Source organism: Ambystoma mexicanum, chromosome 6p (genome assembly GCF_040938575.1).
Source record: "Ambystoma mexicanum isolate Mex_15411 chromosome 6p, UKY_AmexF1_1, whole genome shotgun sequence".
Lineage (NCBI taxonomy): Eukaryota > Metazoa > Chordata > Amphibia > Caudata > Ambystomatidae > Ambystoma > Ambystoma mexicanum.
The window spans coordinates 1,335,714,221-1,335,739,467 of NC_090935.1; the positions used below are offsets into that span (position 1 = coordinate 1,335,714,221).

A 25,247-nucleotide genomic window follows, 5' to 3' on the forward strand; every position below is an offset into this window, starting at 1 on the left:
CTGGCATTAGGGTTTAGCCAGTCTAACATTTCCTTTTTGTGGCATGGAAACTTTTTCTGGGCATCTATGATAAAGTAAGCATGATATGTGTTATTACGAGGGGTTAGATTGTCATGTTGGTGCAATCAATCTAGGTATGTCTTACTTTTGGCACAGCATTTTTTACTGTGCATTATCAAGGCTACAGCAAACATGATAAGTGTTATCATGTTACAAAAGAGTGGGGGAGCCCCTCTACTGAGAATGAACATGGGTCAAATACCCGGTTCTATGGAGTTTTTTCCATTCAGGAAGGTCACGTTTTAGATCACTGCATCCCTCACAGAGTAGAAATATCCATTTGAATATCAGTCTTTGTCCCACCCACAGGGAAGTGCAGCACATAAATGCTGCACTATTCTCCTCTGAGCAAGAGTACCATCAGCAATCCCAGGCACGTGTTTGACCTTGTTGGGCCTCTTTTTTGCGGTGAAGCTGAGCCTCCCGAAGGTACAGTGAGCAAGCGGTCCATGTCTGGATTACCCTGGGTTACATAGAGTGAAACCCCAAGTTTTACAAATTTACAAATAGTGTGGGAGCCCCTCTACTGAGAACAAACATTGGTCAAATACCCTGTTCTATGGAATTTATTTCCCTGAGGAGTATCTACAACCACATTTTAGCTCACTGCACCCTTCACAGATGAGAATTATTGATTTGAATATCAGTCTTTGTCCCACCCACAAGGGCATTCCAGCACAGAAATATTAGACAATTCTCCTCTGAACAAGAGTAATATCAGCTACCCCAGACACGTGTTTCTGCCTAGTTGGGCCTCCTCACGGATGTGAAGCTGAGCCTCTCCAAGGCACAGTGAGCAAGGGGACCACGTCTGTATTACCCTGGGTTACACTGGGTGATGCTGTGCTCACTCTGCCTTACAGAGGCTCAGTGTGACCTCACTGAAGAGCCCGAACAAGGCTGAAACACGTGTCTGGGGGGTTGTATACGAATTGTTCGTTTTACAACTGCTCGACTGACAATTGACCTTTTCACAATTGACCGAATTGTGAAGGTCAATTGTACCATATATGTGGGGGGAAACCCCCCACAGCCCCCCACCCAACGCCAAACCCCCCAAAACCCATATATATATATATATATATATATATATTACCAAACTGATGTATCTATATATATATATATGTATATATATATATATAAATATATATATATATATATATATATATATATATATATATATATATATATATATATATTCGGTCAATTGTGAAAAGGTCAATTGTGACCCTTTAAATTCGGTCAATTGTTCATTCGAATAATTGTAAACGAACAATTTGGGTAATACCGTCTAGGGTTGCTTATGGTATTCTTGTTCAGAGGAGAACTGCCTAGCATTTCGGTGTTGGACTGCCCTTCTGGGTAGGACAAAGACTGATATGCAAATTGATATTTCTCCACTGTGAACGGTGCAGTGAGCTAAAACGTGATTACAGTCCCTCCTGAGTGGAAGAGGTTCCATATAACAGGGTATTTGACACATGTCCGTTCTCATTAAAGGGGCTCCAACACGCCTTTTCAATGTTGTATTGCTTGGGGTTTCACCCTAACTAACCAAGGGTAATTCAGACATGGACCCCTTTCTCACTGTGCTTTAGAGAGACTCAGATTCACCTCCCTGAGGAGACCCAACAAGGCCGAAAAACATGTCTGGGGATGCTAATGGTACTCTTGTTCAGAGGAGAATTGCCTAGCATTTCAGTGCTGGACTGCCCTTATGGATGGGACAAAGATTGATATGCAAATAGATATTTCTCCTCTGTGAAGGGTGCAGTGAGCTAAACGTGTTTGTTGACCCTCCTGAGTGGAAGAAATTCCATAGCACATGGTATTTGACCCATGTTCATTCTCATTAGAGGGCCTCACACTCTCCTTTGCAATTATGTAAAACTTAGGGTTTCACCCTAAGTAACCGAGGGTAATCCAGACATGGACCCCCTTGATCACTGGGCCTTAGGGAGGCTCAGCTTTACCTCATTGAAGAGGCATAACAAGGCCGAAACACGTGTCTGCGGTTGCTGATCGTACTCTTGTCCAGAGGGGAATTGACTAGCCTTTTGGTGCTGGGCTTCCCTTGTGGGTGGGACAAAGAGTGATATGCAAATAGGTATTTCCCCTCTGTGAAGGGTGCAGTGAGCTAAAACTTGTTTGTAGACCCTCCTGAATGGCAGAAATTCCATATAACAGGGTATTTGACCCATGTTTATTCTCAGTAGAGGGGCTCCCACACTCGTTTTCAAGTGTTATTATATGTCTAGCCTACATTGTGCAGCCAGTTGTGGCATTGCATTTTTTAAACCAAAGCGTTAAGATAGCTCGGCAGGATAACAACAGGCCAGGGGTCTTAAGAACATCTGTACAATGGTAGTATAGAGGAAGACAGGAAGATGGTAGAGGTACAAATATAGGAATGTGACATTGACATTTTGGAAACTGAGTATGCCGATTACAAGTGGGTACAAAGGAGAAACCACAGGAAAGGGGAGACCGAGAGCTGATGGGAAACCTGGCTGGTGAGGCAGTCAGGTTGAACAGGTGAAAAAGGACAGCTGAAGCCGAGCAGTAGAAAATTCCTGGGGAGGAATAGGAAAGCAAAATCCTCAATGCAGAGGGTGCAGAAGGACTAGCTTATGAAGATTAAGGGTTGTGTCCTTAGAGAGAGTAGTCGTTTTTCACCCCCTCACCCTGCCAAGTTTTCCTGCTCCACCCCCTGACTCTGGTAAATGTCACATCTTCTGTGCAGGCCCCTGGTTTCACAGATCTTGGAGACTGTAGATTTCCTAGTGGTAGGCTGCTGCTGAGCACTGACTGAAGCTGGGAAACTGCAACAATAGCCCCTTTAAAAGGAGCAGTGGTCCTGGAGGTCTGGAAGTGCCTGCTTTCTCAGCTCCCCTAGCATGACTACATCTAAATCTACAGGGAGAAGAGTTATACATGAATTATACAGGGCTACTTGACAGTCCGCCATCTACCAACTCATCCATTCACTGCAGAAGGCCTTCACTCACATACAATTAAGAACATAAAGGCGTCTAAAGATACCATTTGGGAAGGGTTAGGGCATGACATCCTGAGGAAGTACCACCCAGGAAATGGGATTAGACAGTACCAAGTTTCCTATCAGAAGTGGAAGCCATTGTCAGGGGTGGAGCCCCCAATCAATCCCTATACCACTTGTCTGAGGAGACACACGAATACCGAATGGGAGGGGCACGCCATGAGTCCTATGTCGAGGATGTTAGCCATCCCAGGGAGCAAAGCCGAACATCCAGTCCCCATCCCATTAATATACATGAAGCCCCTTTCACCAGTGAGAGGCTTGAAGTTGGGAACACAGCACCATAAGAGAACACATCCCCAGTCTGTCAGCATGGGTGTTTGGAGCAGGAGCTAGAGTGAAGGCAACTGCTGTTTTACAGAAGGTTGGAGGAGAGAGCAGTGGGAACTGGAGTTGAAGTAGAACCCAGTAAGCTGGAGGAGAGGTCCAGAGCATTTGGCCACACTGGAGCCTAGGAGCTGGAGGGGATTTCTTGGAGGCCAAGCTAAAGAGTCAAGAGAAGTGGGGCTGCAACTAGTGAGTGGTGGTCAAAGAGGGTGACACAAGTAAGAGACGGGATGATGGGTATACTATTTAAAGGGTGGAGAAAGAGAGGACGGTACCAGTAGTGTCCAAAGTGGTGAAGAAGGTGGGGATAGTAATAACAGTGCCTAGAAGAGTATAGAAGGAGAGGACAGCTATCTGTTCACAAATGGGGGAAGAAGGGGTTAAGTATAATAGTCTGGAGACTGATGATAACAGCTGTGCCGAGTGAGGAGTGCATAAGGTGATTTGGAGGGTGAGGGTGTTACCAACTGCACCCAAAGAGTGGATGAAGGAATTAGGGAGAAATATCTGGCGTGGGATTATAACATGTGTGCCCAGTGAGCTGAATAACTTGAGTATTAAAGTAGTATAGCGGAAGATAGGAAAATTGTGGAGGTTCTAATAGAGGAGAGAGACACTGAAGTGTGGATAAGAAGTGTGCAATTCAGAAGTGTGTATGGTAGGAAAAGGAATAAGAAATACGAGACTGAAAGCTGATAACCTGAGTGCAAAGTTTGACATTTTATATGGGAATAAAGGCAACTAAAGTTGAGCGAGTAGAAGATTCCAGCAGAGGGATGGGAAAGCATGAGCCTCAAAGGACAGGGGGCAGTTGACCAACGTGACAAGATTAAGGGATCACTCCCTACATAGAGTAATGGTTGGCCACCACCACTCCCCCCCACCCTGCCAAGAAGTCCTGGTCCACACCCTGGGCTTGGTGAAGTACCACATCTTACAGCCAGGGCCCTGATTTCTCTGACTTGGAGGACAGAGGACTCCCAGGTGGGAGACTGCTTCTAATCACCAACCAAAGGGAACCCGGATAAACCCAAACAACAGCAGACCTGCAAGACCAAGACCCAAAAAGAAAAGGAAACCAGTGTACGCCTACACTCTTGAGGATCCTGGAAAGAGAGTCATATCCTGGACAATGGGAGACATCAAAGACCTTGTTTTGTATTGAAGAATTTCCCAGACATGGGAGGAAATCAGAAATGTTTTGTATTGTCTTTATCAAAGATACCAGAAACGAAGAGAATCCATTGTTTACATTCAAGCGCAGTAAGCATCTACAAGATATGTTAGCACATGCTAAGGATCTACCTATAAAAAAGCAAGAAATTGCCAACTCTATGGGACTCCCAGAAATAAAAGGAAGCCGCTTTTGTGGCAAATGTGTAAATTCACCACCTGCATTGTTTCTTTTGCACATGAACATTTGGAAATTACATGTGACAAATTTGACAAAATGTACATTGGCAAACAGGACTTTCAAGTCGATTTACTGAACACAGATATAGAATTTCATTGAAAAATATTCAAGCATCTTTGGTCCAACCTTATTTGGAAAAGGGTCACTCGAAGATACGGTTGCAGGTCATTTGGTCGAACCATTATAGACGTTATTAAGAGCAAACATCATTCACATAGAAATGTGAATATCTTAAGCAGAATAAAACAGAAATTGATTTTATTTTTTAAATCACATGACACAGGATTAAATGATCAGATTTCCTGGGCAGTATTAGTATGGAAATTCAATGCAAATGGGTTTTGAATGGGATTGCCATTATAAAAAAGAACAGTAAAAGAGGGCTTCAGCGTATATAGCCTATTTACACCTCGCGTTCCAATAGAAATGATCACTGTCATATACCCATGTGACAGCGACAGTTATAGATTTTCCAATATATGAGATCTGTCATCACAACAAACATCGCTCACAATACTTTTAAATATTGGAAACAGCACAATTTTGTACCATTACCAGGGCTTTGGGTACATATCGGTCTATTACTAAAAGACAACTCAAAGACAGTCTCTGTTGAATAACCATGTGAGCACCAGATGTAAAGTCTTTGAAAATGGCACCCAGTTACTCCATATAGGGACGCTAGTAGGAAGAACATGGTGCCATACAAGCCCAAGTGAGTTTTTCTTAAAAATTACATTTATGGCAGTTAAATAAGAATCCGTATCATACAATTCTGATAGAAAAACTGTTCCAGGGACATTATACTTTTAGGAATGTGCCACATACGCGTGGTGGAGCAATTAATCAATTTGCTTTGATGAAATGATCTGAAGTAAGACACTAACTAATTAAATCACTTCACAACACAAGTTACTTGACATCATTTTCCAATAAAATAAGGATCAGTTAATTGTGGATAGTATTTCATACTAAATAATTTGTTCAGTTCTTGAACATAGAAAACCATACAAGTTCAATCGCAGGTGGTTTAAGAATCCAAAAATAAGCATGTGGATTTCTTCTGGTCCTTGGATAACTCGAATCACTTTAATAATAATAATAATAAATCATTTAGCATTTATATAGCACTACAAACCCTCAGGTATCTGAGCGCTGCTTATTATTACCCACGGTGTGTGGTGCTCATATATCGACCTCGGAAGGATGAAAGGCTGAGTTTGGCCTTGCCGGAATTCGAACCTGCGTTAGCAAGCTCTGCACGGATGTCAAAGCAAGCGCTCTACTGCTGTGCCACTTGACCGGCTTTATTTAAGAATAAAGGTGTTAATGATAGGGGCCCACTATATTTTATATATTTCTGCATTCCTTATCTGAACACAGGAAGCAACACAAGTCCAAGCATAATTCCAGACTGGCTAAGATTCCAAAAATAGCAATACAGTGGCACTGAGCGCATATGAGTTTGGTCCCTAAAGAAGACCACAAGTTCCCCATGTGTGCCTATAATAATTGTAACTGAATTAGATCAATTTCAACCATCATATGATTATGTTTTCTTCAACCCTTAAAGAAGTCACAAAAGTATGACATTATTCTTCTTTGTATGTGGATGATATGATTGTTTTAGTCACAACGGTGGCCCCCTGGATTGACTAATGTATCTAATATTGTGTTCTTGGTATTCTAATTGAATTATATATTACTTGAATTCAATGTTGTTATTTGACTATAGTTATTTGATTATTAATAAAATACATTTAATGGGTTTTTGCAATAATATATTGAATTATTTTGTGCTGCCTTGATTAATTTCTATACTTATGTTCTGTCAAATATTTAGTTGGAACACTGTTTCTTCACACGAGGCTTTCTTTTTACACCACAACTTTTTCCTGGGAGGAGAATCCCAGAACCACCTGACGCTGTAGAGCTACTGTAAACTTTGAGTTACCTTGTCATTTTTAGTTAGTAATCCACCAGTCTTTGCCTTCCCTGTTTATTCCCCTATGTTACAGTGCCAAAATATCCAGGTGCAATATGATATCTTGAGTGCTGTCTGGTCAATCGATGCTAGCTGGAACGCCACACACCGGGGACACTGTAGCTTGTACTGCATCTCTTATTATAATCTTCAGAACAGGTACCACTGTAACTTACTGTAGCTCTCGGCCAGTTTGCATTGTCTATGGGCAGGGGTGTTGCTAGGTCTGGAAAAGACCCGGGGCTACGCTGATGTCAGAACTATCGGGACTGGGGGCTAACTAGCCTTTTGGTTGTAGCTCCTGAAATTCTATCCGGGGCTACAACCAAAAGATCAGGGGCTATAGCCCCCTTAGCCACCCCCTAGCAACGCCTCTGTCTATGGGCGCAGTGCCAAACTCTGTGGTCTTGCTTTTATTTTGCTTATGCACACTCACAGGTGTGAAAAAAACATTTAATAAAAAGTTTGCACAAACTTTATGCGTGATCGGAAAATAAATGATAATATTGCCCATGCTTGCAGGGGGGACCAAACTGTTTTCGCCGGGCCTGAGTTGAGCGAGGGTTTCCCAAACTTGCACCCAATACACAAGCCTACAAGCATGAGGGGAATGAGGAGTGTCTGGAGCACAATGTGTTAGAAAGTACTTTTACATCCGGTTCTTTAATTACACATGTGTTAATTGCACTGTACACTGAACGCATTCACCAGAGCCCGGTGCTTATAGTACACTCTATATCCAATTAGGTTGCAAATACCATTTGACATTACTTCAAACATCTAGTATTTGTTCATTGACCCGAAAAAAACTGGGGATAAAGAAAAACAATAAACAATAAATAAAATGACTACTAAACTAATTCGCTGGCATACCAAGTTTATATCATATTTATATACCAATTATTTGCAGGAAGTGGGTGCACCAAAAATTTAATTTAGATAAAAGCACACAAGTGAAATAATGTTGGTCATGCATTTGCTTGTGTAGGCCTAGAACACTGACCTGAAAAAAGTGAATTCATAAAAGCAATAAAAAATAAGTAAACCAATAACAACAAACTACAACACACTGAGTAGTGTCCACCACAGCTTCGATCCCACTGAATGGCAAGGAGCCACCAGGTCTGGGGGTACAATGATGAACAGCATCTTCGAAGGCAGTGTTCAGTCTCTTCCAGAGATACATTGAGCATACATTACTGCTGAGGTATGTTAATGAGACAGTTGGTATGGCTGATTAAAAAGAGAGATACATGAAAATGTGCTCCTAAGTACTATATGTTAATGTTTCTTATTATAATGCATAAAGGGGCACCTGGAGGATTATATTGTATGGGTGAGGTCCCTCTTGCCACATTTCCTTGAGCAGAGAGCACAGGCAATATAGTGAGGACATGGTAGTGCAAATGCACTGTATGAAGCTGTATGAAGGTCAGCAACACCCGGTATGTGAGCCCCCAACATATATACCTTCTAAACGGAGTGACCGGTTAGAAACTAATGGGCCACGCCCCTGTTGAGGAGAATGTACAGCTGATGCTCGATATTGAGGAAGTATGTTGCATGGCGGCAAGAGGGAGCCTTACAGGGTAGACATGTCAGAGCTAGTTTGGACAGCGTGGCAGGCACTGGGAATATAAAATAAAGTGAACATGGTAGTTAAATGAGGGAATCCTGCCGGGGGTTTGGGGGGGTCAAAGGCAGGCCCCATGCCCCAGGTGCAAATGTGGAGCACAGGCTAGCGGGAGGATGAGCCAATAGGAATCACAGATTAGCAATACAAAAGAAGGGGAGGAAGAGAGCAGGCAAGACTATTTTAAGGCAACAACAGTGAATTCAGCTAACACAACGTCTCACCCGCCCGCACCCAGGGAGAGGTATAGAGCACTAATGATGTCTTTGCCGCAGCAGAGAAATACATTGCGGTATAGAGGAAATATAATAAGATGGGTTTGAGCCGCGTGGTAAACCAGAGGCTCTGGCAGGACCAGCAGGCCTGAGGCTTTGGGAAAAGCAGCTAACAGCCAAGCACGTCACCTGAGGAGAGAGGGGCTAGGAAAACGGTGTTGGCCAAAAAACCATAAGAGCAAATTATATATGGATCACCTGTAAAGAGCTCCAGCCTAAGGCAAATAAAACGTGCAGCCTCCTACGTCCCATTACTCTCTATGTAGTCTCAGTTATTTGGGAAGTGGGAGCCGCAAAAAAGGAGGCGAAGTGTGTACAGCATGAAGCAGATTATTTCCTGGTCCTTATTGTAACTTTCCTGGTGCAGTAATAACGTGCCAGTAATTCTGTTTGCCGGCATGTTACAACACCGGCAAAGTACAAGGTTGCCAGTGGGGTGCTGGAATTACCTCCAGCTAAAAATAGCCAGCATTACCTTATTGGTAGGTTCATCAACTCGGAATCTAAATAAGTTCTGGAGAACAATGCCCTGAGATCGGCTCTGAATATACCACGCTCCACTCATATCTCTCCCTTCAGGCGGGATGTACACTTGTTACCCATGCGTGGAAGAATCACATTACGATCCCTAGTCATTACGCACAAATGTCTTTTTAACACAGCTCCGAAATACCTGACAGACAAATTCTCTAGGACGCAGTCGGACAGACCTACTAGATCTGGCTACCTCAACCGACTCATCATCCCAAAATACAGCTTAAAAACTGCAGGAGGCTCCAGTTTCCCAGTGCTACAGACCAAATCCTGGAACTCAATCCCTGCAGCCATTGGAGCAGAACCCTCATTTTGGTCCTTCAGAGCCAAGACAAAAGCCTGGCTTTACTCCCAGCGCCCAATTTAGCACAGCTGACTGCTAAGGTGTCTCATAGCTTACTGCACGCAATTGTATAGATAACTGCACATTTTGTAAATTCCTTGTAATTATGGTTATTCTAATTTGTAATTTTGATCCTATGTGTACTGTAAATTTATTGTAATCATGGAACTTGCCTGATATTGCAACTCTGTAAATTTGTGCATTGTCCTTAGTGTATTGGGATCTTGTACCCAAGCTAAAGCGCCCAGATACCCTTGGGTTAGGTGTGCTGTACAAGTAAATAAACTAAACGAAACTACTGTCAAATCCCTCCCTAGAGTCCTGGGGTCTCCATGCAATGGGGATTTACCACCCTTACTGCCACTTGTAATCTGGCGGGAATTTTTCCAAACAAAGTGATGGTGACGGTGTTACCAGTTGCCAGTATCCTGCTGGTAATACCACCAGGATACCGGCAACCTTGTAATGAGGCCCAAATTGTATTGAAAGATTGATATGCCATACAACTACTGTAAGGTTATCTGCACCAGATCAGGGTGGGTAAAGGGGAAAGAGTTTACCAGTGGATTCCGCAGTCCGGTGGAAGGAATGCACCCATATTCTCATGTTATTATGCCACCATTCTTGTGCATCAAAGTCTCATTTAACGGAACAAAAATAAATGACATATGAACTCCAGGATAACATTTTATTTCCCTTTTCCACAGAGGGGTATGTAGTGCATACTGTACCTACTGCGGGCAGCACAGTGGTTTTGGCTTCAAGGGCCACTTGCATTTTTCCTACTCTGATGTGTGCAATCAGCGACGTCAGGCCAACGTGGATCAAAACAACCTGGAGAGAAAAGAAGCAAACAAAAATCACATTTAGTTACATGTGGGCAGTGGTCGAAGTGTAGCAAAAGAAGTAGTGGACTGCCCCTGCTCCCCACCAGCCCCATAGCCACACCCCCTCCCAGCGCTAGCCAAACCCCCAAACAAGCACACCTGCTGTTTAAGGGAATGTTCAGTGCAGCGCACTTGCGTGCAAGTTTCAACTTCTTCCTACACTTGTATTTTAAAACTAAACCATTCCGGAACGGTTTCTTTTTCAAAATAAAGTATAGGAACGGTAAAACCTTTTTTTACAAGTAGAGGAGCACCGCTCCCAACCGCTCCTGCATATTGGAGATGTCCACTAATCCTGCCACTTTGCAGTATTTACAGAGTGATGTTGGGCTATGTTTCCCTTCCAGTCCTTGGCTGCAGAAGGGTAATTGGGCACAGCTTCCTTCTTGTCGTAGTCGGGGGTGTGGCCGAGCCCACCGTAAACTGTGTGATCTTTTCAACACCAGGCGTCTAGAAGAGGAACTCTCTAAAGTTCTCCCCTATGTATTGTCTTTCTCTAGCCAGGAAGCTAGGCAGTCATATTAACATCCAGGGATGTCATTTGGGGTCGCCAGGGGTCGCAGTTGCGACCCCTGAGGTCTCCCTTGCTACCCCTGTGGTCTCCCTTGCTACCCCTAGAAGAAAAAAAGAATATTTTTCTTTACTTTTTATTTTTTTTTACTTCTTTTTTAAAAAATGTAAGCTCCTGGGCTGTAGCCAGTGTCATGTGGCTCTTTATTTTTTGAGTGGTGGGCTTTCTTGTGCAGGCCTCTTAAAAAAAAACGGGTTTGCACAGGTGTATCACTTTGAGCAGTGACACTAAATAAGAAAGAATAGGAATAACACATAATTTGTCTTTATGGAATTCTATCCAATAATTGCTAGACTCATTAAAGGTTTATTTCAGGCACACTTCAGGTGGTGAATCTATGATTTAGCCTGTTCCTAAACACCTCAACTCAGCCTTTCACCCTTCTGAGGTCGATACATGAGTACCAACACAGTTTGGGTGATATTATATGTGTATTTGATCTATATGAAGTGCTTAAGCGTAAGTGCTATATAATAACATATCATTATCATTTGGTCTTGGACGTCTGCTTACATTCACAGTAATTTGGTAATATGGGTCTATACACACTGATATTAACGATACATATGGTGATCCATTTTTGTATGAAATGTATATAACATTATAGTGATATCGCAACCATATTTGTTGTAGTGTACTTAGGAACAATATGTGATATCCCTTCCTTTCTTGTCAAGGGGTGAAAGGTTGTGTTCCATCGCTTCCCGTGATGTCACTTCGCGGTGGGGGAGGGGGGATTGTCAAATGACATCACTTCCTGTGATGTCATCAGAGGGCAAAGGTCATGTGATGTCACGTCCGCTACCCCTGGCATTTTGGTGAAATGACGTCCCTGTTAACATCCTCATCAAATGCACAAACCAAGCCACCACCACGCCTCCACTTCATGGCTGCTGTATTATAGAGTTCATGCACACCCAAAGCCTAACTAAATGTGCCTGTGGTACAAAGACATCTGGCAGTACATGGAAGTCCTATGTGTATGGATCTAGGTTACCGCTTTATTAACTGCCCACCTCACAATGAGTCCAGCTCCTCCGAATGTGGAGGCTATGGAAAGAGGGATCATGTATCTGAAAGCCCCCCGCCTGTCGTATGTGCTTTATACTCTTACACTTTCCACCAACTATCATGGCGCTTGCTGCCCTTTCTAATCAAGATACACACTGGATGATGCTTTTGATGAATAATGCGGTATGATATTGGTATTGTGTTCTTATTTCGGTTAGACACTCATGCGAAAAATGCTCACGCGTACATTCTAACTGGGCTTCTGTGCGTTCTGAGCAGACCACTTTCCAATCAAGCAGCACAACTTTATCAAGAAGACAACAAACCAGTTTTTTCAAATTAAACAGTTTCTCTGTACACCAAAAGCACGCAAAAAAGGAACTTTGAAAAAAGGCTGTTTTTGTGGCTCTGGAGCATCCTAACAGTCCAAGTGTTGCTGTACTCCTTAACGAAAGTATTAACAAGTATTGCACACGACACGATGTGAATTCCAACACACTGGGTGGAACCATGAGAGTTCTACTACATTACAACTAGGAAAGCAGTAAGTCCTCCGAGAGCCTTGAGTTACTGTGGTACTACCAGAGACATAAATTATGAGTCTCAAATCTATTTTGTGGCACAAATCTGAGATGCGCAACGCATTTGCAAGACATGTGCAAAAAATAGATTTGCACAATTCTCAGAAGTGCACATCCCAGAGATGTACAATCACACAGAACATGCGCAAAGTTGACTGACACGATGTAAATCATGCAAATTGAGCATACAAGGGCTGCCATACCTAGCACCGAGCCTGGAGGCTCAGGACCCCCTCCACACTGCTGGAGCAGTGCTGGCTACAACCCAGGTGAGGCAAGGACAAAGCCCACAATTCCGCAGGCCCCCGCGCACCTCGCCGCTAAGATCGAATTTTCAAGGGATCTAAATATATTTCCCACGGAGCCACCCTGTGCGTCCAGAATTGCAGCCCATTCAACTGTGACCGCTCCTCACAGTTTTGCTTTCTCAGGCGCCACTGTCCTCGAGGAGGCTGTGAAACTCACAAGATGGCCGCCTGCTTTTCGTCGTCCACTACGATGTGCTGCCTCAGCCCCACACTACCACTGCAGGCCTGACCTGATTGGCCCTGCTCATTGCCATAAGCCTATCACCTTTCGCCGGCAGGCGAACGCCGGCACGCCCCTAAGGCCGACCTCAAGGCTTCCTGTCTGGAGCCTGTCGTGAGCCAAAGGAGCCAGGGGCCAGAAACGCTGCCCGACTCCTGCCACATTGCCGCAAAATATTTGGGTAAGTGTCTCCTACGCCCAGCCATCCATGTAGTATACTACCTCTGAGCCACTCGCATCGCATCTGCATCGTCAACCTAATTAATGCATTTGTAGTGCACTCGCCACTCAACGTCTCCTAACCCATGTGTGTGTAGTCTACTCCTGTGCCATTTATTCTAGTCAAACTTAGTCACTGCTGCTGCCTTACGTCTCCACTGGCCTAAGTGGCCCACCAGAACCTTGGCCCTACCTAACTTAGACTTCTGTCTCACCTTGGTCTCAAACTCCACCACATTTACAATGTACTGCACCTAGGGTCGCCATTAGACCCTGCCCGATCTGTGTCTTAATCTGTGCAGTGCCCTATGGTCGCCATCAGACCTCACCTGATTTGTGCCTCAATTTGTGCTGTGCCTTATGGTCGCCAATAGACCACAATTGACCTGTGCCTTAATCTGTGCTGTGCCCTATGGTCGCCATCAGACCTCACCTGATTTGTGCCTCAATTTGTGCTGTGCCTTATGGTCGCCAATAGACCACAATTGACCTGTGCCTTAATCTGTGCTGTGCCCTATGGTCGCCATCAGACCTCACCAGATTTGTGCCTCAATTTGTGTTGTGCCTTATGGTCGCCAATAGACCACAATTGACCTGTGCCTTAATCTATGCTGTGCCCTTGGTCGCCATCAGACCTCACCTGATTTGTGCCTTAATCTGTGTTGTGCCTTTATGATCGCCAATAGACTACAATTGACCTGTGCCTTAATCTGTGCTGTGCCCTATGGTCGCCATCAGACCTCATCTGATTTGTGCCTCAATTTGTTTTGTGCCTTATGGTCGCCAATAGACCACAATTGACCTGTGCCTTAATCTATGCTGTGCCCTTGGTCGCCATCAGACCTCACCTGATTTGTGCCTTAATCTGTGTTGTGCCTTTATGATCGCCAATAGACTACAATTGACCTGTGCCTTAATCTGTGCTGTGCCCTATGGTCGCCATCAGACCTCACCTGATTTGTGCCTCAATTTGTGTTGTGCCTTATGGTCGCCAATAGACCACAATTGACCTTTGCCTTAATCTGTGCTGCTGCAGATAGCACCTCACCTGATTTGTGCCCTGACCTGTGCCCCTGCCCCATGGTTGTCATTAGGTATAACACTGCCCTAGCCACTTTATATACTTCAATGTGCTTCTAGTTGCCCTGACACACTCAGGTGACACACTACCTAGCTAGCCTTCTACACTTGCCTAGTTTGCCACCGCTTTGCCCACATAGAACCTAGCCTACTGGTACTTGCCTAGTTCACCTAAGTGCCAATATACAGGTCTCTCTACAGACTGCTTAGACCTCTCTGGCACTGAACCACTAGATACATGCCTTTGCATGCAACCTAGTCCACGCCCATAGTTTGAACTTGGACTTGCCCGTCCACTCATCCCTGCCCACAACCAGAATGAAAATCACCCATTACCAATCCCTACACATTGCTCTGAGCCTCCTTACCACCATGGCATTTGCATCCGCGGACTCACACCCTGCTAAGGACAGAAACATGAGACTGAGGGCAAGACTGTCCTGTCTTCATGAACCATCTTCCTACCACAATCACAGAGGCTATATCGATCTAGCAAACAAACGTTCTCAATACCCCAAACCTACCACCCCCCGCCCTGCTCCTATAACTACTAACCAGCCACCGTCACAAAGAGATGCCCCCACTAAAAATAAACAACCTCCCTCGACTCAACCAACTAGTACCTTATCAATAATTGGATCTCTCATTAATGCAAGATCCATGGTCGCCCATGCTACTGAGATCTCGGACACCCTAACTAATGAAAACTTAGACCTACTAGTCATAACTGAAACATGGCTCCATGATGCGGCTGGCCCTGCCATCATGCTAGCTATACCTGACGGCTACCAACTACTAAGAGTCGATAGACCTAACACCAAAGGTGGCGGCCTAGCCATCATTCATAAAGCTACTTTACCTATCAAACTAGCTACTACCCTGATATTCCCATCTTGTGAACTCCTTACTGCCAAATTGCACCTCTCTTGCAACCGGACTCTCACCTTGCATGTTATCTACAGACCACCTGGACCATTAGGATCCTTTGAAGACGACCTAACCAGCATCATAACTAACAATACTAAAGACCACGCTCAAATACTATTACTGGGAGACTTTAACCTGGGCTTTAATGACAGCAACGACAAACATGCCCTATCTGTCGCCTCACTCCTGAATGACTACACCCTAACTCAAAAAGTCTCCTCTCCTACTCATGCCAAAGGTAGAACCCTAGACTGGGTTGCTGATCGGAAGTGTAACATCAGCATTACCAACATAATACCACAATCCTGGACCGACCACCACTTAATTGTATTCAATGCCTCACTAGACCTTATCCGACCTAAACCTATACTCATGGCCCCGCCACTCCCCACCAGAAGTAAAAAAGACATCACATCAGAACAACTCCTACCCCACCTTCTCCCTACTCTTAATAACTTAGACAACATCACAGACCCCACGTCGCTTGTAGAAGCTTACAACAGTTCAATGATCAAGGCACTTGACTCGATTGCCCCTACCAAGCTGCGCAAAAGCAAACAACTCTGTCACCTTAACAACTGGTTCACGCCACACCTGAAAGACCTTAGAATCCAAAAAAGAAAGTTGCAGTCAATCTGGCAACACTCACCCACTGAGGAGAACAAAACTAAATTAGCCACCCTCGCCAAACAGTATAAAAAGGAAATCATAAGTACTAAAAGAAATACCTTCAATGATAGAATCTCTAAAGCCAAATCAGACACTAAGGAGCTATTTTCCATCCTCCGTGAAATGGAAACACCCATAACCCCACCTGACAACATTCCTAAAAATAAGCCCTGGTGCACTAATATACAAAATGCCCTGGCGGGTAAAATTAGCTTGCTCCAATCCAAAATTGCTAACAAAAAAGCTTCCTTGCTCCTGCCAACAGAACCCATACTGCAACCTCAGCTCCTCCCAAACCAATCTAACACCCCTCACCCATTTAGCTTCAGAAAAATATCCATATTGGAGACAGAAAAAATCATACTATCCCTAAAGCCTTCCAACTGTAAAGGAGACAACTGTCCGGCCCAAATTATAAAAGATGCAGCTCGAGACCTAGCACCCTTCATTTCGAAACTCATTAATGCATCCTTTAAGTCTAATCTAGTACCTAACAACCTCAAACAATCCTGGGTGCTTCCCTTGCTAAAAAAACAAACACTTGACCCTGCTATGCCAACTAACTACAGACCCATCACTACCGTCCCTTTCCTACTTAAAATCATAGACAGAGCAGCATACCTGCAAATCCAGGACTACTTAGAAACTAACAATTTACTAGGATCACGGCAATCTGGCTTCCGTCCCCTTCATGGTACTGAAACAGCCTTGATTGACCTCAAGACCCAAATTGACGAGTTGAAGGACAATGGTAAATCAGCTATGCTACTCCTCCTTGACCTATCTGCGGCCTTCGACTTGGTAGATCATGCAGTCTTATGCAATCACCTAAGCTCGGCCGCTCATTTCTCAAGTGATGCCGTAACCTGGGTACAATCCTTCCTTGCAAACCGGACAATGAGAGTCGTTTCCCCCTCAGCAGCTGCTGATCCCATACAAGTTTCATGCGGTGTTCCCCAAGGATCATGTGTTTCTCCGACGATGTATAACATCTTTACTAAGCCCCTGTTTGATAAGTTGGACAGACTGGGTGTTGTCTACACTAATTATGCAGATGACACTCAGATTCTAATCCCCCTTTCGGGTAACTTCTTGGAAGACACGGCCTTAGTAAATAAGATATATCTCCTCATTCAGGCTTGGATGGCATCCTATGGCCTCTGCCTGAATGACGACAAGACTGAGCTAATGATCCTTGGCTCAGCGTTGGCCATCAAAAAACTTGACCCTAACTATGCCTCATTTAACATTGACAATAACGTCATCAAAGTGATGCCTGCAGTCAAAACCCTCGGGGTTTATCTTGACTCAGCGCTCACCTTCAAAAAACAAACAAACTCTCTAGCATCCTCCACTGCATATACTTGCAAATTGATCCGAGCATGCAGACCATTTCTAACTGAGACTAGCTGCATCACATTAGCCAATGCTCTCATCATATCCAAGCTGGATTACTGCAATGCCCTCTATGCAGGTTCTAACAAGTATATCCTTGACAAACTACAAACTCTCCAAAATAACGCTATCAGAGTAGCTTTAAATATTCCTAACAGAGCCCACATCTCCACCTCTAGGAAAAATATCCATTGGCTAAAAATCAAAGATAGGATCACCCTCAAAATACTTTCCCTCACATCCAAATGTCTTAACAACATTGCCCCCCCTTATCTGGCCAACAGAATCCACAAGAGAACCTCAAACCGTCCCACTAGACTGACTAACGCCTTCACCTTAGTGATGCCTAGATACAAAAAGAGTACAGCCGGCGGCTCTAGCTTCCCAATCATAGCTGCGCAAACTTGGAACAAACTCCCTTTGGATCTCAGAATGGACCAACCTTACTCTAGTTTCAGGCGAAAAGTCCTCACTTGGATTCGTGCCAATGACACTTAGCTTGACCTCCCCCTCCCACACAGACACTAGACGTCTGCAACCAGCTGAATGACATCCGCTCAACTAGACTGAACCGTAGTTCTGCATTTTTCTTTTCTTTCTGCTTTCTTTGTACACTTACCTTTGATCTAATGTGAACTGTATAAACTGCGCTTTTCCTGATCTAATTGTGAACTGCTTAAATTGTATTTCTCCTGTAACTAAGTTCTTAAGTAATCTTGTACTGTTTGCGCCCAGCTACCCCTTCGGGTTTGGTTCTGCGCTATACCAAATAAACAAACAAACAAACAAACAAACAAAAGCGTGTATAATGCACCAAACTGCAGGATTAAAAAAAACCTGAGCACATGATTTGTCCAATAAGGTAGTCCCAGTCTCGAGATTCCTCCTGGATTGGAAACATCTCCTGGTGCTGGATGTTGTTTCAGTGATGCTTTCTGTTATTCCTGTGTTTTTGAGGTTAGTTGCATGTTTTCGGTGCATCTGACGTGATGCTCACATTTTTGATGCAATATCATGTGGTTAATACGCTTGGGCTTCTTTTATGTGCATCTGTCATTAGATGTGCATATAACATGTGCAGCATTTGAGGAACACCATTATTTACCCAATTATTTGTGCTCCTTTTATGTCATTTTTGTGTTCACTGCTACCATGGCAATTTTTCTGTGTTTTTATGGTGCTACTTGAGGACAATGAGATGGGCACATTTTTGTGCTATACGTGACTCACTGAGATGTGAGATCCATAGGATACACGAACACGAAAATTGAATTGCTAATAACTTTGACTTGCATGCTGGATTTGGCTGATATTTTGCAAACAAAATGTTTGTCACTGACCTTTCCTCCCCCTGCCTCCCTTGTACCGAAAATGTTGAGAAAGTATTGTTAAAAAATGAAAACGCTATTAAGAAAGAAAACAAAAACGCTGTTTCGACCTACTCCCATCCATCTCCGCATAGAGAAAAAGTCCACATTTCGGCGCAGCGCACAACAAAAATTATAGCTATATATGTGTCCTACAATGCATCAGCGAGGCTTTTCAGAAAAGAAAAAGCTGCCATTTTTTTTGTTCGATGAGAGAGATAACCGCAGGTATGAAGGGTATAACCGGGGTTAGTCAAAAATGAAAAGTGGAAAAAATGCCATTTGTAGGAGGAAAAGGGATGAAATGGCATTGGGCAAGAGGTGGGGAGCGGGAAAGAGAACGCCATATGAAATTGGGGTGTGGGGTTGGGGTCTGGGGACCAAGTTCAAAGCTCAAACGTTTTTGCATAACCGCAGGATAACCGCGGTTATTATAGGAAACGAGATCGGGATAAAAGTGCGTTAGACGAAATGACGAGTGTTGGGGAGAATGGGAGAGGCCTAGAGAGGGGAAAAGAACTTGAGAGGAGTGGGGGGTGCATGGCAGGAAAAGGGGGTCACTAGGTGAATGCCTGGGAGGGCAGGGAAGAGTTTTGGATTTTGCACACTTCTTACGGATAACCATGGTTATTTGCAGGCGTTTATGTGTAACCAGGGTTATTTGTATTACATTGCTATTATCGGGAGTATACTAACTGCGGTGTGGGAAAATGTTTTTTTTTAAAAGAGATTAATTTTTAAAAAGTGGAATTTTACAGCTACAGTGAGCTGTGTGTGGCTGAAGGCTATGGCCCTCATTCCGACTCAGGCGTTAAGGGGTTTACGGCGCCGTAAACGGCGCCGACCCTTAACGCCTGATTACAAGGTTCCCTTTGTGGGATGGCTTTTAACGGCTGCTTTTTGCAGTCGTTAAAAGCCATGCCGCAAAGGGACCTTGGCGATAATTACGGCACCGTAATTTACGGTGCCGTAATTATCGCCTTTCCCCATTCCCATTATGCCCTATGGGGCAAAAATGGGAATGGGGAAGGGGCCATTGGTGAATGGGGAATTACCGCCCCACTCACCTTGGAATGGGGCGGTAATTCTGCCATCCACCATGGCGGAATTGCAACCTTAGCGGCATGGACCATGGTGCTAATAGCACCATGGTCCTCCGCCAAGGCTGTAATGAGGGCCTATGGCTACTGGGTTACTTTAAGGAACAAAATGGTGCAATATGGAAAGTGGACACAGCTGAAGGCCGCGGTCCCTGGCCATGGCCGAAGATCATGGATAGTGGGCCTCAACCAAATCTAGTGGGCAACATGTCAAGGGGCCATGGCCGAAGGCACGGGGCCAATGGTCATGGGTGAAAGCCATGGCTTGTGAGTGGGAAAGAAAGGTAGTGTTTTCATTGTGGCCACGGGCAAAGGCCGTGGCCACCTGGTGGGTCCAAGAGAAACATATTGGGGGAACATGTACAGTGGGAATGGCTGAAGGCCATGGCTAGTGGGCCGTAGAAAAATGATGCTAATAACAAAACCCTTGAAATTCACAGGAAAAAACCTTAGTTAAGGTGCAGTTGAGCAGATTTTACGCTAAGAAAACCCTTGAAATTCAGTGAATGTGGGAAGGCATGACCACCTTAACTCAGCAGGTTCCCGTTGTAAAGCCCATGAGCACATACATATTATAAGAGAAGGGATTCACAATGACATACAAAATGGCATTATGGGGGACGACATTATGGGGGACATCAACAGGAACACGCTGAGTTAAGCAGGTCATGACTTCCCACATCTGCTGAATTTCAAGGGTTTTGTTGCATTAAATCTGCACGACTAAACTGCACCTTAATTAAGGTTTTTTTCAGTGAACATATATATGTATATTTCTTTAAAATAAAAAAAACCTTTGTTGAAGTGACATTAAGGTGCCGATTTAATGCAACAAAGCCCTGAAATTCAGAAGGTGTTTGAAGCTGTGCCACATTCACTATGGGCCCCCATTGCAAGGCTCCCAAGCACACTGATGTCATCACAAATGATATCACTGATGATATCACTTATGGCATCATCAATGACATCGCTGGAACAGCCGATCACAGATGCAAGTAAGAGAGATGGCAGCACAGCTCCTTTTCTTTTTGGTTGTGGCAAACAGACCCTTGGGATACCCTTATGGCACCCCTGGGTGGGGATGCAACCCTATACCCCTAGTGTATGTTTTTGGGCACCTGTGTGTGGCCCGCAGAGCAGGGTATGGTCTGGCGGCAGCTCCATGCTGAATTTGACAGGTGCTCTGAGTATCCTCCATTTTATGATACCCAGACTCTGCCATTGGAATCAGTAGATTCCTGATAGGAGACAAGATGGCCGCTGTGGTGTCTTGCTTTCTATTGCCTGTTACCTTGCTTTCCCAAAGTCCTGACTCTGTCCTTCCCCTGACTGGCTGTTGGGTGGAAGTTCCATATATTATATTGTGGGAAGTCCAGGGCAGACTGGCTGGAGCCTTCCCAGTGACTGTATGTTGTGAGTGCACCCTTGGGGTGGGACCTGGGTGAAGGGAGCGTGTGACCAATATACATTTCATGTTATGGGTGTCTGGTGTGTGACACAATTATTGAGACAGCCCTGCCTGAAACTGGTATGAATGCAGTGTGGTGTGCTGAAAGGCTGGGTGCTTGTCCCAATCCACAATCCTTGTTGTGAGTGTCTGGATGGAGAAAAATGGTCTGAATGCACTGTGAGTCTGATTGGCTGCCTGCCTCCTGAATGCCCTTCTGAATGATTGGCTGCTGAGCTTGGCCCAGCAGTGTGAATGAGAGACAGAACAGTATATCTAGAGACCTCTTCCTGACTCGCATCTTTCAGAAGCTGAAGTCGAAACTTGATGCTTAACCTTAAAGCCCAGCTGGAAGAAGAAGGCTTTGCTGCTGCTTTCTTTCAACGCAATCCGAAAGCTGTCGTGTCTCCAAGAACTGATCCAAGAGAGGACCTGACTAGAAGACCTCTTCCTGAGCTATGAGGGAACATCGAGCACCAGCTGATCTTCATCAAGGCACCCTGGTAATCAGTCCCTAACAGCTGTCAACTGGAGACGGGGTCCACCAAGAAACACTGAAGTAAGCACCAGGACGTTGAGGCCGTCGACGACCTTCACTGTCGACCAAGGTTCGGAGGACCACTGTAACCTCGTCGACTGGAGCCGCAACACTCCATTGCCTAAGACACTTTGAAATCAAGGACTCCCTTGCCATCACTGTTAACCGCTTTGTCCTGCCGGAGAAAGTCGAGGTCACCGACAAACCGAGGAGAATCCGCCGGTGGGTTTCCCGCCACCCGAAGTCCATAAAGAAGCTGATGAAGATTCGAAAGCCAGCCATGGTCGAGTCCCGATCGCTGACGCCAAACGCTGACGACCCAGCATCCTTGCTGGGCCTACGTACTTCCTCAATATGCTTTGCAGCAACAAACTCTTGTCATCGAGGTGCACCACATGCCTCATCTTCACAGGACGCCCATGACCGATCGCTGACGAACGCCGTGAAGGTCGAAGCTGCTCCCTTGACAACCGTGTCCACATTTCTTCATAGGAATCTCGACAACCCGTGGCTCCTGATTTAAAGGGTGTCCCCTCAACTAACCATTGAAGAACTCTGCTAAACCAGGTACATTGGTGTAATAGAACATTTCTAGTAGGAAACAAGACTATCTTAAACATATATGGACTGGGCTTGTTGAAACACTTTATTTACAGGTTGCCCAGGTGGGGGGAATCCTCACACATCAGTGTGTCTTTGGTTGGGACAAAGTATTCTGCCATTTGTTTAACCCAACTTGTCTTCTTTCCTATGTCTATTGTTGATTCACATTGCTGTTTGAGTTGTACGCCATTGAGACTGTCAGCAGTTGGTGCATTTTAAAGAAGTCAAGAGTGAACTGTGGTACCACATAGACATTGTACATATTTACTCTATTAGAATCGCCAGAGTACTAAGTGTGTTATTGATTGTATATATATATCGAACCTTATTTATATAAAGAACTGTGTTATCACACAACACAGTGTGTGGACATTCCTTTGTGGGGGCTTGGGGACTACACTGCACTTAAGAACCAGCCTGCATCATCTCCTGAGAGCTTAAGCCTTGATTGCTCGACCTTCGTTAACCTATAGAGAATGTTTGATGGGGGTGCTCTGTGCTTCTACTCTGCCATATAGAGGGCAGGAGTACAGAAACCCCCCTCCAGTCTTTACATTTAGACCTTCAGGAAATACATTGTATATTGCATCTGTGCTAGAATGCACTCTATGACCCTCATTATGAGTGTGCATGTCCATGGAAAATGCTAGTTAAACGGCCGGTAATACTGGATGTGGCATTTTTCAAGGTCTGGCACACTCTGACTTTGCTGGTAGGCGCAGTGAAATACCAGCAGGCCTGACCTGCACACAGTTCATGCCCCTCCCGGCAAAGAATTGCCCTTATCACCGGCACTGCTAGGACCGGTGCCGGTGATAGGGGCAAGCCCATTCCATGGAGTCCTATTGGACTCCATGGAATGCCAATTTACAGCTGTTGCCGGCACCCGTAATATCCCGGTAACACCTGAATATCGGGCACCGGTAATGTTAAGGTGAGTCTGCCAGTACCGGCAGGTTACCGGCAGACTCTGAATGAGGGACAATATCTTCAAATACCGTCAAAAATGGAAGGTCTCTGAGGAGGTCATAAGTGGTGTCATAATGGATTTCTCTCATGATGCCATCGGTGATGGCATCTGAGATGTCCTAAGTGATGTTATTTGTGATGTCATCTGTGATGTCATCAGTGTGGTTGGGGGCTGAGCAATGGGGGTTTCAACGTTAAGGTGGCATAGCCTCCAACACCTGCTGAATTTCAGGGATTTTGTTGCATTATATCAGCACTTTAACAGCACTTCAACTAAAGTGTGTTCACTGAATTTCCAGACTTTTGTTGCAATGAACTTATTCACTTTAAGTGTCCCGTAACAAAAATTTATTCACTGAACATCAAGGTTTTTTTTCTATACCTCCCACCACCTGTAATTATACCTTTTTTCCTTCTGATGCTATGGGGGTCATTCCGAGTTGGGCGGTAAGGGTTTACGGGCACGGGTAAGGATGCCGGTGCCGGTAAACCCTTACAGCCCTATTCCGAGGTCCCTTAGCGAGAACTGCAAAAGACGTCTGGTCAGACCAGACGTCCTTAGCGGGTCCCGCTAAGGGACCAGGGTGCTAATAACGGGCACGCTATTTGCAGGCCCGTAATTAGCGCCTTCCCCATTCCCATTGAGCCCTATGGGGGCTCAAATGGGAATGGGGAATGGTTTACTGAATGGGGACTTACCGGGTCCTCCAAGGTCGGAATGACCCGGTAAGTCCCCATTCAGTGAGACCGGACCCGGGTTTGGAGGCAGCCATGGCGCTAATAGCACCATGGCTACCTCCAAACTCGGAATGACCCCCTATATCTTTTCTCATTAATATCTGCTCTTAAGCTGTGCAACATTTGGTTTAGCAAGTCTTTTTTTTTCATTCACTAGATCAGAATTGAGCTCTTCAGTGCTGACTGCCAAAAAGATTGAGATCTTCATTTTGTATTCAAATTCACCTTAAGTGCTTCTCTGCCCCGCAATTAGCATGTACTGTGTCTGCAACATCTTCTTATTTTATATTTGTGTCTTTTGCCACTTGATAAGCATGGAGAAGTTAGAATGCAATGTGAATCTAGACCGTTGAAAAGATTGTGCATATTTTTCTCCCTCCTCACTGTATCAATTTCCAAAGTGACCTCTCTTTAATGCACCTTTCATGTTCCCTTGAGCAATAAAATCGCAAATTACAGTTTTATGCATGTAATTAAAAACATGGATCCTGTATGAAGATCGAGACTCTCATGGCTGAACGGCCTTTCGATGGGAATTGAGATCTTAGATCAAAATGCGAATCGAGATCTTTGAAAAAAGCAAGATCTTAATTTTTAAATCACGTGAAACACTTGCCCTATCACAATAAAGGATAATGAAAAGATATATCAGCACCCCTTGCGCTTCGGTGGCATTTTTCTTTTTAATTTGTAATCCACAAATGACAGCTTTCTCAGATATCACAACTCCCCAAATCATAAACTCTCCCTAATGCCACCATCTCACACATTTTAAGCTAATTTAAGAAGCACGCCCTGCATTTTTTGTTATGATAATAAAGCTGGGATTGTGTCGTAAATTCACTTTCAATACTTTACTTCCCCCAAATGGCATACAAAGTGGTTGGCACATGTTATTATTCTACACTATCCCCAAACCCTCACAAATACTCCCCTCTTACCCTGCTCACATGCCCCCCACTCTCACGGCTACACTACACATGCCTTTT

General features: G+C 44.5%; 1 protein-coding gene across 1 annotated transcript in view; it reads right to left on the reverse strand.

Moving 5' to 3' along the window:
- Window positions 1-25,247, reverse strand: part of LOC138510826 (atrial natriuretic peptide receptor 1-like) — a 488,764-nt gene that overhangs the window by 366,922 nt on the left and 96,595 nt on the right. Inside the window, exon 6 of the mRNA XM_069626514.1 lies at window positions 10,360-10,462. Coding sequence (XP_069482615.1) covers window positions 10,360-10,462 — 103 coding nt within the window. The remainder of the gene's footprint in view (window positions 1-10,359; window positions 10,463-25,247) is intronic.